A 15,658-nucleotide genomic window follows, 5' to 3' on the forward strand; every position below is an offset into this window, starting at 1 on the left:
GATAATGAAAGCACTAAAATTCTACATTAGCGCAAACAAATGGAAATTATTACTCGGTGAAGTAACGGAACAGAGAAAAGAGAATGAATATATTGTTCGGATTTAAACTCTAAGTCGTAGATTTTTAGATCGTCTAATTCGTGCTGCCATCAAGGGAAAAAACAATAGTGTTTCTTCCCAAAGCAGAAACGTATCCGTGGGAATTAAAAGATTTGTTGTTTGGCGAAAGTGAATTACACATAGGTGAGTGGCAGAGAGGCAAAGTGGCTGGCACGTAGAGCAGGCTGGAGGGGTTGGTGAGCGAAGCCCCCTAGTATAATACAAAAATATAGAAACCATGTATTATCTTAAGTTCTGATCAGCCTTATTTTAGGCCCCCTCCCATACTCCAAAAGCAAAAAATTCTAACACTAAACATTTAGCACTATATTATCTATCTATAAATCAAGACCACTTTTATAAATTTTTTCTTCATATTTTATATTTATTGCAAAGTAATACCTACTAATCCAGTGTACACAGCTTAACCAAATACTAGGCCTTAATGTATACAGTTCAATCAAATGGTAATTCTGTAATGATGGTAGAATTTTGAGTGTTTACTGGATTCATTTTACAAACATAAACAGTAAATTGGTATGTGATTCTGATTGGTTTTAAAGGTTTCATGATTGGAATTCCAGACAATTGTGCATTAAATTAGGATAATTTTCTTTCGTATAGCTGTGGTTGTCCTGGTGATTCCATATGGCTGGTAGTTTTTGTTCCCACCAGTTTTACAACACTGAATACTGAAAGGCTGCAACTACTTCAGTATAAGCCTTACTAAGGTGTTACTTAGAAAATAATGAAGAGAAACAAATCTAAATGATGCCAATGTAACACATATGTTTTTGGCACAACCCAATAAAAAATTACCAAACTTTATTTAATTATTTCAGTATTGATCCAAAAACAAGGAAATAAGTCTTTACTTCATTAGGCTGGGAGTCTAACTAAAGAGCAGTATTTGTTTGGTACAAAACCCTGCAACCACAAGCTGTCCCCAGGACTGAGTTTGAGAACCACTGCAGTAGAGTACATTTCAAATACTATGCACAATTCACATTAAAATAACATTATTACAGTGTCCTTTTTCAAACAAGTTTTTTTTTTATTATTGGAAAATAATATTACCCTAATAAAGTCTATGCATGGAAGCCATTGGCCTCTACATTTGATTGGCCACTGATTCTTGGCCACATTGGGTATGTATAGTTTTATTTTTGGCTGACAGTAAAATTGATTTTGACATAAGACCTCCAGGCAGTTCCAGGTAGTTTAAGCTGGTCTCTAATATTTCTCTTATTTAAAAATTTGACGAAACTTTTGAAAGTAAAACTGCCTTGAATATGTGCCTATCTTTTCCAGTAAAGTTATTTTTTGAGGGGTTTGGGGAATGGGGAAAAGTTAAGTTTACTGATTGTTCACCGAAGTGTTGTACCCAAAACCAAATCAACATGTAAAAAGTTTTCAGAGAAAAAAATGTTTACTATAAAAACTGCTCCGTTTCTCTATCAAAACATAATATATTTTAGGATATTATTTAATTCCAGTAACTGCACACTGCACGATAACGTGCACTGAATACACTTGATTCATAGTTTTCATCCTCTTTCTCTGTACGCTTAGCATTTGTTTGCTCAGAGGTTGATGCGCTTGCTTCTTCTTGAGCAGCTCTTCTTTTCTCCACCCTAGTGGCCCGCTTCTTCTCTTCTTTCACTGGCATCTTTTTGTGTTTAAAACTGATTAAGTCAGTGTTTGTGTTGCAATTACTTAGTAAGTTTTTCTTAATTTTTTACTTAAGCTGGCACTTAAATGTTCAATCTGCTGCAAGAATGATTTAAGATATGAAGAGGTAGGGGAAGTGATGGCGTAGGTGGTAGGGATGAGAACGGCACCCATATGCATACGCCACACGGCCACCCTGCTGGCCGCTGCCGAGAGTTGATTCTACAATAAAAAGAGGAATAACCTTGGAGGTCAATCATCACCCCGAACGCAGATAGTAGACACATGTAGTATATGTGTACCAAATTTTAGGTCAGTAGGTCAAATGGTTTGAGAGCTACAGGTGATTTAAAGTCTTGGACAGACAAACAAACAGCCTAGCATATTATATAAGAAGATACAGTATTTTAAATATTTCAAGTCATTTTTGTTTAATTGTTAAATGTTTTGTTTTTCTGTTAAATGGTATTTTTAGGTCCAGAAAATATTGCGTGAGAGAATTTGTTGCCAGAAAAGTAATGGAAAGCCATTTGGAGTAGATATGCAACAAAAGTATGTATCTAGTTTATACGAGCCAGTCAATCACTAACTTAACAAAAAAAAGCACATGCCTTACTGTTTTCAAATATGTATTGCTTTTTATGTTTTATTGTTGTAATTTGCTATTTTGTATAATGACTTAACCTTATTTGTTTTCATTCTCTTTGAGAGCCATATATGGCATATCCCAATGACATAATGATACATGGTAAATATTGTGATGTTTTGTCTAGGAAGATTCCATTTATTTTATATATTGCACTTTTATTTATATGCCCACTGAACAAATTTTCATAATATAATATAATTAATGTAAAAAAATTAACATGAATTCAAAAACAAAATACTGAACACAACACTGAGATAAATGGTGTCTCTCTCTCTCTCTCTCTCTGTGTCTGTCTGTCTATCATAGATATCGTTCACTCTCTTCTCCCAAAGAAATCTCACTACTGCATGTTGTTCAACAATGGTGCATTCACACAGTGGATCATCCATGTTCATTTAACGTTGGCTTCATATAATGGTAGAGCGCTTTGCTGAGCATGTTTGAACTTCCCATAAGCCATTGTGAATGTGTTGTGTCCGCTTCTGTCCATAGTGGTTACTGCATATTTTTCAAATTGACATTTCTCTTTGATTTACCGTCATATTTAGCATAATTGTAATTTGACTGTTTAGGGAAAAACTGCTTTTGAAAGAATCCCATGTATAGTCATGTTATGTAGCTTTTCAAATTGCATTTAAAACTGCTTTGCATAGTTTAAAAATTGTTATCTGCACCTAATATTCACTATGATTTCAGACATTTGCTGGAATTGCTGAAGAGGACAGTTGTTCATGGAGAGAGTAACTCTGTCTTAATTATTGGACCCAGGGGCTTTGGGAAGACAATGGTATAAACAAGCATAAAAGTTTCTTTTTAATGTCCTATATGTTGCTACTGGCCTATGGTTATGTTTTGAATTTGTTCAAAGGAGTGTTCAATTAGGTTTTATATACCAGTATGAATAATTCTTATAATTGAAACCAATCATGTATAATATTCTGAACATTACTTTAAAATGGCTCACATTATGGTGTATGTGTGTCGTTGGAAAATTTGTGGATCTTTAAAGTTTTTCATTACTTTCAGCCAGAATGTAGGCATTTAAGAAACAGGCAGTGTGTCTTTAAACTTTGGTTTTGTGCTATTTATCACCATCTTGCCATTCAATTCCCCTGCATTCTGCTCAGTCACAGCAAAGTCTGTAACATTCTGCTGATTCACCAGTCTTAAAAATAAATGAACAGTTCTATGTATTTGTGATCTTTAAGTTGACAAACCTGCTTAATTCAGTTCAAGGTCATAGGGGTCTGCAGCCTGCGCCAGTAATACTGGCTATAAGACTGGAAACAGCCTTGGACAGGGAGCATGTTCCTATGCCTGATAAATCAATATAACGTAATGTAACATATTCGAACCTGCTTAATCCAGTTCCAGATCTTAATAGACTGCATCCATTTCCAGGACCACTGGGTGTTAGGTAGAGTCCAATCACATATTGGTTGGCAATCCATCACAGAAGATCAGTACAAATACATTAATTCTATTTTAATTGAAAAGACAATGATGGATATCTGTAGGAGATAAACTCATCTCACAGTCTGCAAACTAACAAGCTTTACCTATTTAAGAATGAAGCTCGAAAGATATTGTCTAACAACGGTATTCAAAAAGATAGCTAAAATATATGATTCAGTGACTTTAAGATTTTTTTTTTCAGTTTAATAACAAGGTTTCTAAACAGTCAAATGATAAAACATACTTTATTTAGAAGGATTAGATACTTTTGATACTATTTTTTAATCTTCAGTCTGTAAAGAAATATTATAGATCTATCAGCACACTGAAGTCTGTTAAGAGTCTTTCTTAATATCTCATTAAGTAAACTTGTACTTAGCAGATGGTACCTAATTTGAAGCAATAACAACTAATTAGAAATAAAAGAAAAAAAAACTCTGTGCTGAATCTATAAAACTGGGCAAAAACTTGAGAAATGTTTTTATTAAATAAATGGTAAACAATTACTGCTTTACAAAGACTTCTTTGCTGGTAGGAGACCATCATTTCTTAAATATCCGGCAGTCATTGTCCAACCCGTTATATCCTAAGACAGGGTCACGGGGTTCTGCTGGAGCCAATCCCAGCTTTTCTTAAATGTTTAATTGATAAAACATAAGTAGACAGTAAAGAATGTTTTCAAAATTCTTAAACTAATCTAAAGAATTCAGTTAAGTAATATCATGTGCACTTGTGCAAAATTAGGAGTTGTCTGTTCTGTACTTAAGTCATTTTCTACTAGTTGTATCTTATCTTAAAACATAAACAAACTATATGCTGAATTTCTGTGTTGACCTGGATAAATTAAAGTAAAACAGCAATAAAAAAGCAGTCAGTAATATGTAAAATACCAGGAAGTTTTTAAGTATTGTTTAACATTATAAGGCATATAGAATCAATGGTCTTTTTTAAAATTTAAATGTCTTAAAAACTTTTGTTTTATTAATGTTTCATTTTCACCTGAAATTATTATTATTTTCTTCTTTTAGCTGTTAAATTCTGTCTTGACTGAACTTCTAGGAATGAAGCACATCAAAGGGAATGTGTTAATAGTTCAATTAAATGGTAGTGTTTTGGTTTTTTTTTCCCATTTACTTTTAGCATGCTTATCAGGTTTATTCTTTGCTGTTGATGTTGCTTAATTTCTTGTTCCTATTTTAGGTTTGTTGCAGACTGATGATAGGATTGCTCTTAAAGAAATAACCAGACAATTAAATCTAGAGAATGTTATTGGAGAGAGAGTTTTTGTAAGTTTTAAATATTTTCTGCTTTGAATCAGTTGTAACTTTTAACTGAATACACTCTATAATTACAGTATAAGTTTTTCTTTCATATTCTGGTTTTCTTCTCGAGATGTCTTGAATGCTATAAGCCAATAAGTATTACCAGATTTCCTTGTCATAACAAGCAGGTTAATTTTTCCAGTGATATCCCTGGTCTTGTAGGGGTTCTAATACCTTCAGCATGCCCAAGGTGAGTTGTAATAGTCCATCAGTGATACAAATGCAGTAGTAAACCAGCAACATATTCAAAATTCAGATCATCGCAATGTTCTCTTTGGAGTAAGAATATGTTTGATATATAAAATTGTATTAAAATCTCAAATTCTTTTGAGATTGTTTTCTTGTATTACATTTATTAAGTAAAAATATAATGATCTGACATAGTGATAACCAAAAACATCTGTGGTCTACTAATAAATATAAAAATTAGTTTGATTAAATCTTTAAGTTTTTGTTTTAAGATTTTAACCAGAAATTTATATTATAGCTATATTTGCTATACATTTACCAAAATCCCAATAATTACTTTAATACTGCTGCTTGCCAGAAGTAAGAGAATTATCTTGATTTTATATAATGGAATTACACAATTGGATTGAAAGAATCCTAGTTTAATAAAATTGAACGAAAAAATGAGTGTGTTTGCATGCACACACAAAACTGGGGCAAGGCAAGTCACCCAGTTAAGGCTCCTGTTTACATGCTTGAGTACACTTATGGTGTTGTCCCTTGGCAAAGGACACCAATGTTAATAAATTGCACACAAAAAGAGTTAAATGTCCTCATCAGCTGCCTTGACTGTGTCTCCGAAGTGGTGTAGGGAGCGTTATTTTTTAAAAGTAACTTAGTTACATTACTCATAGCTTATAAAAAAATAACTAAATATGTTACATTTTTTCTTATAAACCACACTTCTGTGAATTACTGGGTTATTAAAGCACATATACTGTAAATGCACTCAATGTCATATCAATGGTTATAATCCTTTCAGGAAATTACAGACTAGGAAGCGAGGAGAAGGTGCAGTGCTGTTTGTTAATATACCTAAATCACTGTGGTTTAATTTACATCCATAGATTGTGGTTGAAACTTACTTTAGACCATTGAATTTAAACAATTTAATCAATGTTTAACAAACAAGTGTTTAAGAGGCACTGATGATGAAGTTACTGTGAGCTTTTTAGATATTGGCTGGATAAACTTGTGTTGAAATCTTTAAACAGAAAGTGTTCTCTCACTCTCTATTTCAGTATCCCAATAGAGCAATTACTGTAAAGATGTCATCTTTTCTAACATCAAAACTTTAAAGGAGAATGTATTAATTCTTTGTGCAACACTGATCAAAATATCTAAATGATCACAGAAAATACACAAATGTATAATGTGAGAGGCTGGCTGGCTAGCAAGGGGATTTGTAAGGACAGAGGTGGCACGGTTAAATAGACAGGCCAATTGTTTTTTTGGGAGAGAAACAGGCATACACAGTGGTAATGAAGGGTTCCACTGCATGCCGGTGTAGACTAACTAGGTCTGATTGTAATATACTGTATTTTATTTATATATCACTTTTTTAAAAAGTATTGACAAAATTGTTTCACAAATTTACAGTAAAACCGCAATAAGATTAAAAGCAAAGAATAAAACAATATCATAATTATAGATACTATGAATGTTAGTGGTTGTTAATAAAATACAATAAAATGTTTATGTTTTTTGCTGACTTCACTGAAGCTTATTTAGATTGCCATCTTTGACAAGTACAGACAATGAATTGTTTATTTTAATTTACCAGTTTTGTATTTGCTGTTGTAGTCAACTGTTGATTCATTGACCTTGGTTCTTTTGTTGTTCTTTGCAAGTCATATAAGCTTTCATTGGCTGTTTCCCCAATAGCATGCTACCCACCACAGGTCCATGTTTAGCTGAATGTTTTTCACCAGTATCGTGCTTTAAGTCTAGGGTGGTGACTAGCATGTCACTTTAAATTGTGCTTACACAAGCAACCTATTAGTACCCATAATGATTGTCACTGGTGAGACAACACCCAATTGCCTTTATCTACTTCATATCCTCGCACAGAGAGGGTGACTGTAAACCTGGGCCTCTGAAACGGAAAGCAGTTACTTACCTACTGTAGTTAAACTAAAGGAAACTCCCACTGCACAACTGAATAAGCAGGCTCCTAACTTCTATACTGCAGTTGTGAGGATGATGTATTATGCAGTGGCAGGCTTGCACTTTCTCTTCTACTTTGCTGCCCAACACTTCACTGACTCCTTTTTTTTCTTCCAGCATAATATTATAAGGTATTTTATATTTACCACTACAAATAACTTAAATTATTAAAATTACATTAAAAACATGAAAACTAGTTTTATGTTATTAAATTAAAAATGTACTAGAGCTGTTTTTAATTTATTCACACTGATGTGCTAAATGTTTTACTGCAATTATTAAATTATTTTGTTTCTATTTTTTTATTTAGGGTAGTTTTGCAGAAAACCTTGCATTCCTTCTTGAAGCATTGAAAAAAGGTGGACTTTTTTGTATTCCTGATTCAGAAAATTAATTTATCTTAGTTTTCAATTCTTTAATTAGATGGTTTGTCTGAGCTCAGAAATTACTAATAGTGTGGGTTTTACTTCTTTGTGAGCATGAAAGGAGTATTTTTGAATTCTCTGCAATTTGTTTTTTTTTCTGTAGATTCTGAACTCTGGGTTATTTTTTTAAATAAAAGAAAATCAGCTACAAATAAGGTAGCTAATGGTATAGCAATCGACAGGTTTGTGCCTCTTTTTATGTGTGTCACAAAGGATGTTTTTCAATGCAGTACTTGTGATAAGATAAAAAGGGTTAAAGGATACTAATCCTTTTCAGGTTACAAAAGATTTTGTTAATTTCTTTCAGTAAGTATAACACCTCCACATATAAAATTTGCTGCAAAAGCCGACTAAGTGCAGGTCCAAGCCACATCATTAAGAGATATTCTGCTAACAGCCATTATTTCTAATCAGACTACTAGGTTCTACAAAAATCTGTTTACACATGCAGAAGTTGATGTTGAGATCCATGGTCAGTGTCATCCTGCAACTAACAAGGATATTTAAAAATGTCATGTTATTAAATCTTTGTATTATCATTGTTAATCTCTGGGTTTCCTTCTCTTAAGAACCTGAAAATATAAGAAATAACCAACCACTATTATTTTTTTAATTATTTTGTGTTCTAGGCTACCCCTGGAATAAATAAATAAATAAATATCAACTTTATGTGATATGACAGTTTTATTATTATTTCCCTGTTTACAACTATTTTAAATTATTTAAAATACTGAAAACCTTCTTCGGATCTACTAGCCTTGCTAGCATCATCTGCATTATTAAGGGTTAAGGGTAGACACATAATACAGTTATGCAGTCTCATTTTTTTAGAATTTGAAAAAGAATGTCATAAATAAATACCACTTTATGTAGGACTTGTTGATTTTATAGGGACAGGCCAATCAATCAGCCAATTTTCACTAAAAATTACTTGATTGGTAAATTGGAAGATCACAAAAAACAATTGTTTCAGACCCTGCTTTTCTAAACTTTACAGTAATATAGTTAAAGGTCTCCTTTACACAAGGTATTATGGTAGCATTATTTTCTTTCTACAATGTAAAGAAAAGAGTGGCAATTATGAGATTTGTTTCACCAAATAATGAGAGGTGATTGGAATATTACCTTTTATGTTGAAGAAACTCCAGTAATAATCTGAGAAAAAGGATTCAGAGAAGGCATTCTGTGCAATTAGAAAAACAAGGCAAGAAAGACCTTTTTATTTTAACTACTAAATTAAAATGGACACAGTTTGAGTTTGGCCTTCACGCTTGTTAAACTACAGTGCAGCAGCTTACATTTTTAATTGGTAAAAATAAAGCCAAATTTGAAATTGTTGCTTAGTAAACAACAGACTCTCTATAGCTTAAAAACAAAATGTCTTTTACTTATAACCCTGTTAAGCATGTTAGTCTTGCATTTTCTTGATAAACAACTTATGAGCATTTGAAACATTTTCGGCTTTTTCAAAAGATTTGTTTTGTGTTTTGACAAGAAACAACTACTATATAATTAAAATGATAATCTATATTTATAATTCCACCTCAAGAATTACAAAAGTGTAGCTGATACACTCACTAAAAGAAAAAAAAAACCTGTATAAATATAATAAATGTATATTTTAAAATGCTGTAGTGCAATTAATGAATGTATATTTACATTTCAATATCAATTAATTGATTTGTGTGAGAATAAACAGAGTGTAATATAATTTTTTTGTTAGAGAAATTGTGGAAACTTTTTTTTTTTTTAATTAATCCTTGTTTCAGACTGCTTGTAATTTTGAGAAGCATTTTTTTTTCTTTAATTCCATATGAATTAGAAATAAATAACTAATAAATTATAAACAAAAATAAAGTATGTATTTTAAGGAAATGTTATTTGTTTTAGTATTTTATGGTCACTGAACAATAAGCTTACAGAATTTAAAATATATATAAAATATAATAATAAAAAATTAACAGCTGACAACTGTGTTCTACAGTTTAATTATAAAAATACCAAACATAAAACTATAATATGGGATATAAGGCTTCTGGTTATACCGGAGCTTAGCGTAAAAAGTTTTTTAAAGGGATAAAGAGAAAAATATAGAATTGGTATCAGAATCGGCCAATGAAGTAAGATAAAATCTGTCATCGGTATCGGCCTTAAAAAAAACCTGATATGATCATCCCTAGTTTTTAATTTCAAATCAACAGTAACCACAGTTCCTTCTCATCAATTATTAGCAGATATGACTTGAATAATAAACACAAATAGTAATATCTATGACATTTTTAAAAGGTTTTTGAGCCCTGTTTCTCTGTAGATTGCACCATAAACACATGACTCCTAAGGATTCTATGAAGTTTGACAGATGGACAGTGACACATGGATCCTCAGAAACATGCATGTTAACTTGATTGGTGATGCTAAATTTGCCCCAGTGCAAGAGTGGGCATTTAAGTGAGTGAGTGAGTGAGTGGTGCCCTAAGCTGCTAGGGTAGTCTTCAGTCTCCTTGACCTTGTCTTGGATTTAAGTGGATTGAATGTGATTGAATGAATGGCAATAATGCATGGTTTTATTTATGAATGTAGTTTGCTTACAACTGGCAATATGTAATAGTACTTGTATTTTTCTGTATTTCAGGTGATCGCAATAGTAGCCGCTCAGTGCTTTTTATATTAGATGAATTTGACCTTTTTGCACATCACAAGAATCAGACCCTTCTTTATAATCTGTTTGACATTTCCCAGTCTGCTCAGACTCCAATTGCAGTAGTTGGGCTCACATGTCGTCTAGTAAGACATTTAATTTTGTTTTATTTAAAACATTCAAAACTTTATGTTAAGACAGCTGCTGCTATTGTCAAAAAACAGTTATTTACAACATAGATCTCCAAAAATTAAAAGCATATAGAATGTAATTTTAGCCATTATTTTAAGGAATTGCTTTCTTTATCATAAGGTAATGCTATTGATAATGAGTATTATCTTCTTTTATTTACCTTAGGATGTACTGGAGTTGCTGGAAAAGCGAGTAAAGTCCAGATTTTCACACAGACAAATTCATTTACTAACCTCATGTGACTTTAAGCAGTATGTAATAATGTTTCAGCAACAGTTATTGTTACCTGAAGATTTTCCAGATAAGAGATTTGCTGAAGAATGGAATCAAAATATAAGGGTAATTGTATGTTTTTTAAACTTTTGTTTGATTATTTTTAATTAATTACTTTATATGTATTAAAGTAGAGTAATTATCAGTGTTTATATTCCTGTGCTTATTCTAATTGTTGCTATACTTTTTCAAGATATATATTGTAATTCCAGTGTACAAGTATTTCCATGGTACTGTATATTGAAAATATATGTCAATTCTTAATTAGTCACCTTTTAAATAGTTTAACTTAAAATTGTGGTGTGGAGGATTCACTATGCCATTAAATCTCATGTTCACAGTTGTATATCTTAATGTGTGCCCATAAGGGTTAGTGTTCATTTGTAGCATACTATCTTTTGGCTTTACCAATACCTGTTTGCATTTGACTTATTCCTTTGTGTGTGTGTGTGTGTATAATTTTTTTTTTATTTCTTATTTCCATTCTCTTCGTCTATATAATTAAACTGATTTAATTTATTTCTGTATTTTTGTTACTTCCTGTAATCAGTTATTGTTTGTTTTCCCTATTTGTAGTCTTTAAGCAGAGATGCATCTGTAGAAGAAATTCTGAAAAAGCATTTTTTCTTAAGTAAAGACTTTCGTTCACTTCATCTGTTGTTGGTAAGGTTTGGTTTTTTTTTTGATAGAAATCTATTTAATTTGTTTTCAGCAATTGTCCGATTTCTTAAATAGGCGGCTGTAAAGCCTTACTTTTAATAAGTAAACATGCTAGTTTGAATATAAGCTTATTTACAAGCTTACTAAAAACAGTTTACTAGCAAACCTTGAAATAGCTAGTGACTTCAGAAAATGTTCCCTTCTCCACTTGAACAATCGTTATTTTTTTGTGTTACTAACTGAATTTTTTTGACACATTGAAACATTCCAGAAATCATTGAATCATTGTGCTGTGGTATACACAGCATTTGAAATGGGCAAAACATTTAAAAAGTATTCTTTTTAATAAGTATAGTCCTCCTCTCTCCATTTTGTTGAAGATGCATCCAGGTTTAGGGTTTTGATGAAGCTACTGGACCACTTGGAAAATTTCTTTTTTTTCTGGTGCTTTTCAGCGGCTGCTTTAGACATTTTCATGATGTCTTTGTTCTAATGAAATATGAATCTACACCTTGCTCTCACCCCTTTGGACATTTTAGCGCATTTAAGAGAATCAATGCTTTATTTGGTTGATAGAATCGTGTTGTGCCTTATGTTTTTTTGGGTCACAAAAACATGCCACCACAGAAAAATGGTTAGAAAACACTGCTCTATCAACACCTTTGCTCCTGGCACGCTAAAATACATCTCCGTAACTGCTACCTAACTTAAAAACTGACACCTTGCATTACTTGGATGATTATGTTGCGTGGTTTACATAAGATAGCGAAGATACTACAAACTGGAATTATGGGTAGGGATTATCATTTTACTTTTTTTTCGTAGAATTTAAATACTAGAGACTTATTTTGGTTTTAGTCCCACTCAAAGATAACTTTTATTTAGCACTTCTGTGATTTGATATTGACTCTTACAGGAACTTGAAGGGAAAAAAAAGATTGTACTTTTTTCCTTCGCAACTTTTCTCTAACATTGCCCCAGAACTGACATAACCCCCCTCCTCTGCACCTATGTCAAGTATGTACAAAATGAGAAAATGAACACCAGTGCTACGTATTGACATGTGGCATATCGTGAATGGTGTAATATGAAATTTCAAACCTTTAAATGAAAATTTTATATCATAAAAAATTTAAAGGTAGTATATAAATATGGTACTGGATATGCATGTAATTCTTTAGGTGCCCACTTAACTTTTTTTTTTTATTATTGTTTCGTAATGCTAAAAAAATTACATGAAAATGCTGGCCTGACCAATGCTCTGCCTGAAGCATTTGCCATGTTGCCATCCCCGTATGCGACAATATTTTTTAATGCGTTAAATGGGCCACATTAATCGCAATAATTAAATTTGTTAAATTTTCAAGACCTTTATTTATCTATATACAGTATATGTGTGTATGCACACACATCTATAGAGTGCATCCGGAAAGTATTCACGGCGCATCACTTTTTCCACATTTTCTTATGTTACAGCCTTATTCCAAAATGGATTAAATTCATTTTTTCCTCAGAATTCTACATATAACACCCCATAATGACACGTGAAAAAAGTTTACTTGAGATTTTTGCAAATTTATTAAAAATAAAAACACTGAGAAATCACACATACATAAGTATTCACAGCCTTTGCTCAGTACTTTGTCAATGCACCTTTGACAGCAATTACAGCCTCAAGTTTTTTTTAATATGATGCCACAAGCTTGGCACACCTATCCTTGGCCAGTTTCGCCCATTCCTCTTTGCAGCACCTCTCAAGCTCCATCAGGTTTGATGGGAAGTGTCGGTGGACAACCATTTTAAGATCTCTCCAGAGATGTTCAATCGGATTCAAGTCTGGGCTCTGGCTGGGCCACTCAAGGACATTCACAGAGTTGTCCTGAAGCCACTCCTTTGATATCTTGGCTGTGTGCTTAGGGTCGTTGTCCTGCTGAAAGATGAACCGTCACCCCAGTCTGAGGTCAAGAGCGCTCTGGAGCATGTTTTCATCCAGAATGTCTCTGTACATTGCTGCAGTCATCTTTTCCTTTATCCTGACTAGTCTCCAAGTTCCTGCCGCTGAAAAATATCCCCACAGCATGATGCTGCCACCACCATGCTTCACTGTAGGGATGGTATTGGCCTGGTGATGAGCGGTGTCTGGTTTCCTCCAAATGTGACTCCTGGCATTCACACCAGAGAGTTCAATCTTTGTCTCGTCAGACCAGAGAATTTTGTTTCTCATGTTCTGAGAGTCCTTCAGGTGCCTTTTGGCAAACTCCAAGCGGGCTGCCATGTGCCTTTTACTAAGGACTGGCTTCCATCTGGCCACTCTACCATACAGGCCTGATAGGTGGATTGCTGCAGAGATGGTTGTCCTTCTGGAAGGTTCTCCTCGCTCCACAGAGGACCTCTGGAGCTCTGACAGAGTGACCATCGGGTTCTTGGTCACTTGCCTGACTAAGGCCCTTCTCCCCCGATCGCTCAGTTTAGATGGCCGGCCATTCTTCTACTTACGGATGATGGAGGCCACTGTGTTCATTGGGACCTTCAAAGCAGCAGAGATTTTTCTGTAACTTTCCCCAGATTTGTGCCTTGGGACAATCCTGTCTCGGAGGTCTACAGACAATTCCTTTGACTTCAAGCTTGGTTTGTGCTCTGACATGAACCGTCAACTGTGGGACCTTATATAGACAGGTGTGTGCCTTTCCAAATCGGGTCCAATCAACTGAATTTAAGCTGCAGAAACATCTCAAGGATGATCGGGGAAACAGGATGCACCTGAGCTCAATTTGGAGCTTCATGGCAGAGGCTGTGAATACTTATGTACATGTGCTTTCTCAATTTTTTATTTTTAATAAATTTGCAAAAACCTCAAGTAAACTTTTTTCACGTTGTCATTATGGGGTGTTGTGTGTAGAATTCTGAGGAAAAAATGAATTTAATCCATTTTGGAATAAGGCTGTAACATAAGAAAATGTGGAAAAAGTGATGTGCTGTGAATACTTTCCGAATGCACTTTTTTTTAAACAAATATTTCGATAATATTTCACTCAGGTCTTTCTGTTTTGAAACTTTGTCTGATTATTGCCATGAAACATTTAAATGATGTTTATGATGGAGAACCTTTCAATTTTCAGATGGTCTATAATGGTGAGCAATATATGTACATATATACTGTGTGTGTGTATATATATATATATATGTATATATATATATATATATATATATATATATATATATATATATATATATATATATATACTGTACTTCAATCTGATGTTTAGTTTGCGAAACATAAAACATTTAAGATTGATTGCGTATAACTGTCCTAACCAAATACAGACAGGCAGAGACACAAGTGCAACAAACAACTCATTTTATTTTTTTTTACAGAGGAGAGACTCTTTTCTCGTTCCCTAGAGCCCAGCACAGTGTTATGCACCACAATACAAATCTCAGCCCATTTCTTCTCTTGTGCAGTCGTTCCGCCTCCACTCCCTCTCTAGTAAGCTTCATCCACCTCCTCCCGACTCTGGCTTCTCGAATGAAGTGAGGCATCACCTTTTATTCAGCTCCTGGGAATGCTGCAGGTGGCTCATCAGCGTTACCTGGAATCACTCCCAGGTGTGGTGGAAATCTGCTATTAGGGTTCTGCAGCTCCCTCTGGTTGCCCCTAAGTGACCCAACAGGCCTGTGCCAAACTGCAACTCCCAGAGTGCCCTGCGGGAATCCATGGTGCCACAGCCACCCAGGAGGGCTACTCTCCAGCATCCCAGGGACGTAATGCCTCACCAATGCTCTCTCCCCTGGTCCCTACATTTCCTTGGTGTCCCGGCCAGGTAATGGTAATGGCCCCCCATCACAATGGCCATTCAAGTTGCACAGTGAATTAATATATTTTCAAATTAAACAAAGGGAAATAGTTTTGGATTTTTCCACATATGTTCTGTTTGCTTAAAACTAACTTATTATTAATTTATATACTGACTTTCAATGTGAGAAACATACATAATGTTTGCTTATTAAAAGGATAAAGAATATGTTTTACTTTACAGATAGGCAATTTGTCTGAGAAATGCTTTATTGTTTTGTGTAATTTCTGTAGGTTTTCTTGAAA

At 33.7% G+C, this 15,658-nt stretch overlaps 1 protein-coding gene across 2 annotated transcripts in view; it reads left to right on the forward strand.

Annotated features, from left to right (window-relative positions):
• orc4 (origin recognition complex, subunit 4) overlaps positions 1-15,658 on the forward strand; it is a 40,436-nt gene that overhangs the window by 17,167 nt on the left and 7,611 nt on the right. Inside the window, exons 3-10 of one of the 2 annotated variants that reach the window (XM_039757355.1) lie at positions 2,246-2,322; positions 3,116-3,206; positions 4,903-4,978; positions 5,075-5,160; positions 7,682-7,730; positions 10,429-10,580; positions 10,792-10,965; positions 11,476-11,562. In XM_039757355.1, coding sequence (XP_039613289.1) covers positions 2,246-2,322; positions 3,116-3,206; positions 4,903-4,978; positions 5,075-5,160; positions 7,682-7,730; positions 10,429-10,580; positions 10,792-10,965; positions 11,476-11,562 — 792 coding nt within the window. Of the gene's footprint in view, positions 1-2,245; positions 2,323-2,348; positions 2,837-3,115; positions 3,207-4,902; positions 4,979-5,074; positions 5,161-7,681; positions 7,731-10,428; positions 10,581-10,791; positions 10,966-11,475; positions 11,563-15,658 lie in introns of those variants that run through there. The other variant, XM_039757357.1, reaches the window with a different exon arrangement.

This window comes from Polypterus senegalus, chromosome 6 (genome assembly GCF_016835505.1).
Source record: "Polypterus senegalus isolate Bchr_013 chromosome 6, ASM1683550v1, whole genome shotgun sequence".
Classification (NCBI taxonomy): domain Eukaryota; kingdom Metazoa; phylum Chordata; class Cladistia; order Polypteriformes; family Polypteridae; genus Polypterus; species Polypterus senegalus.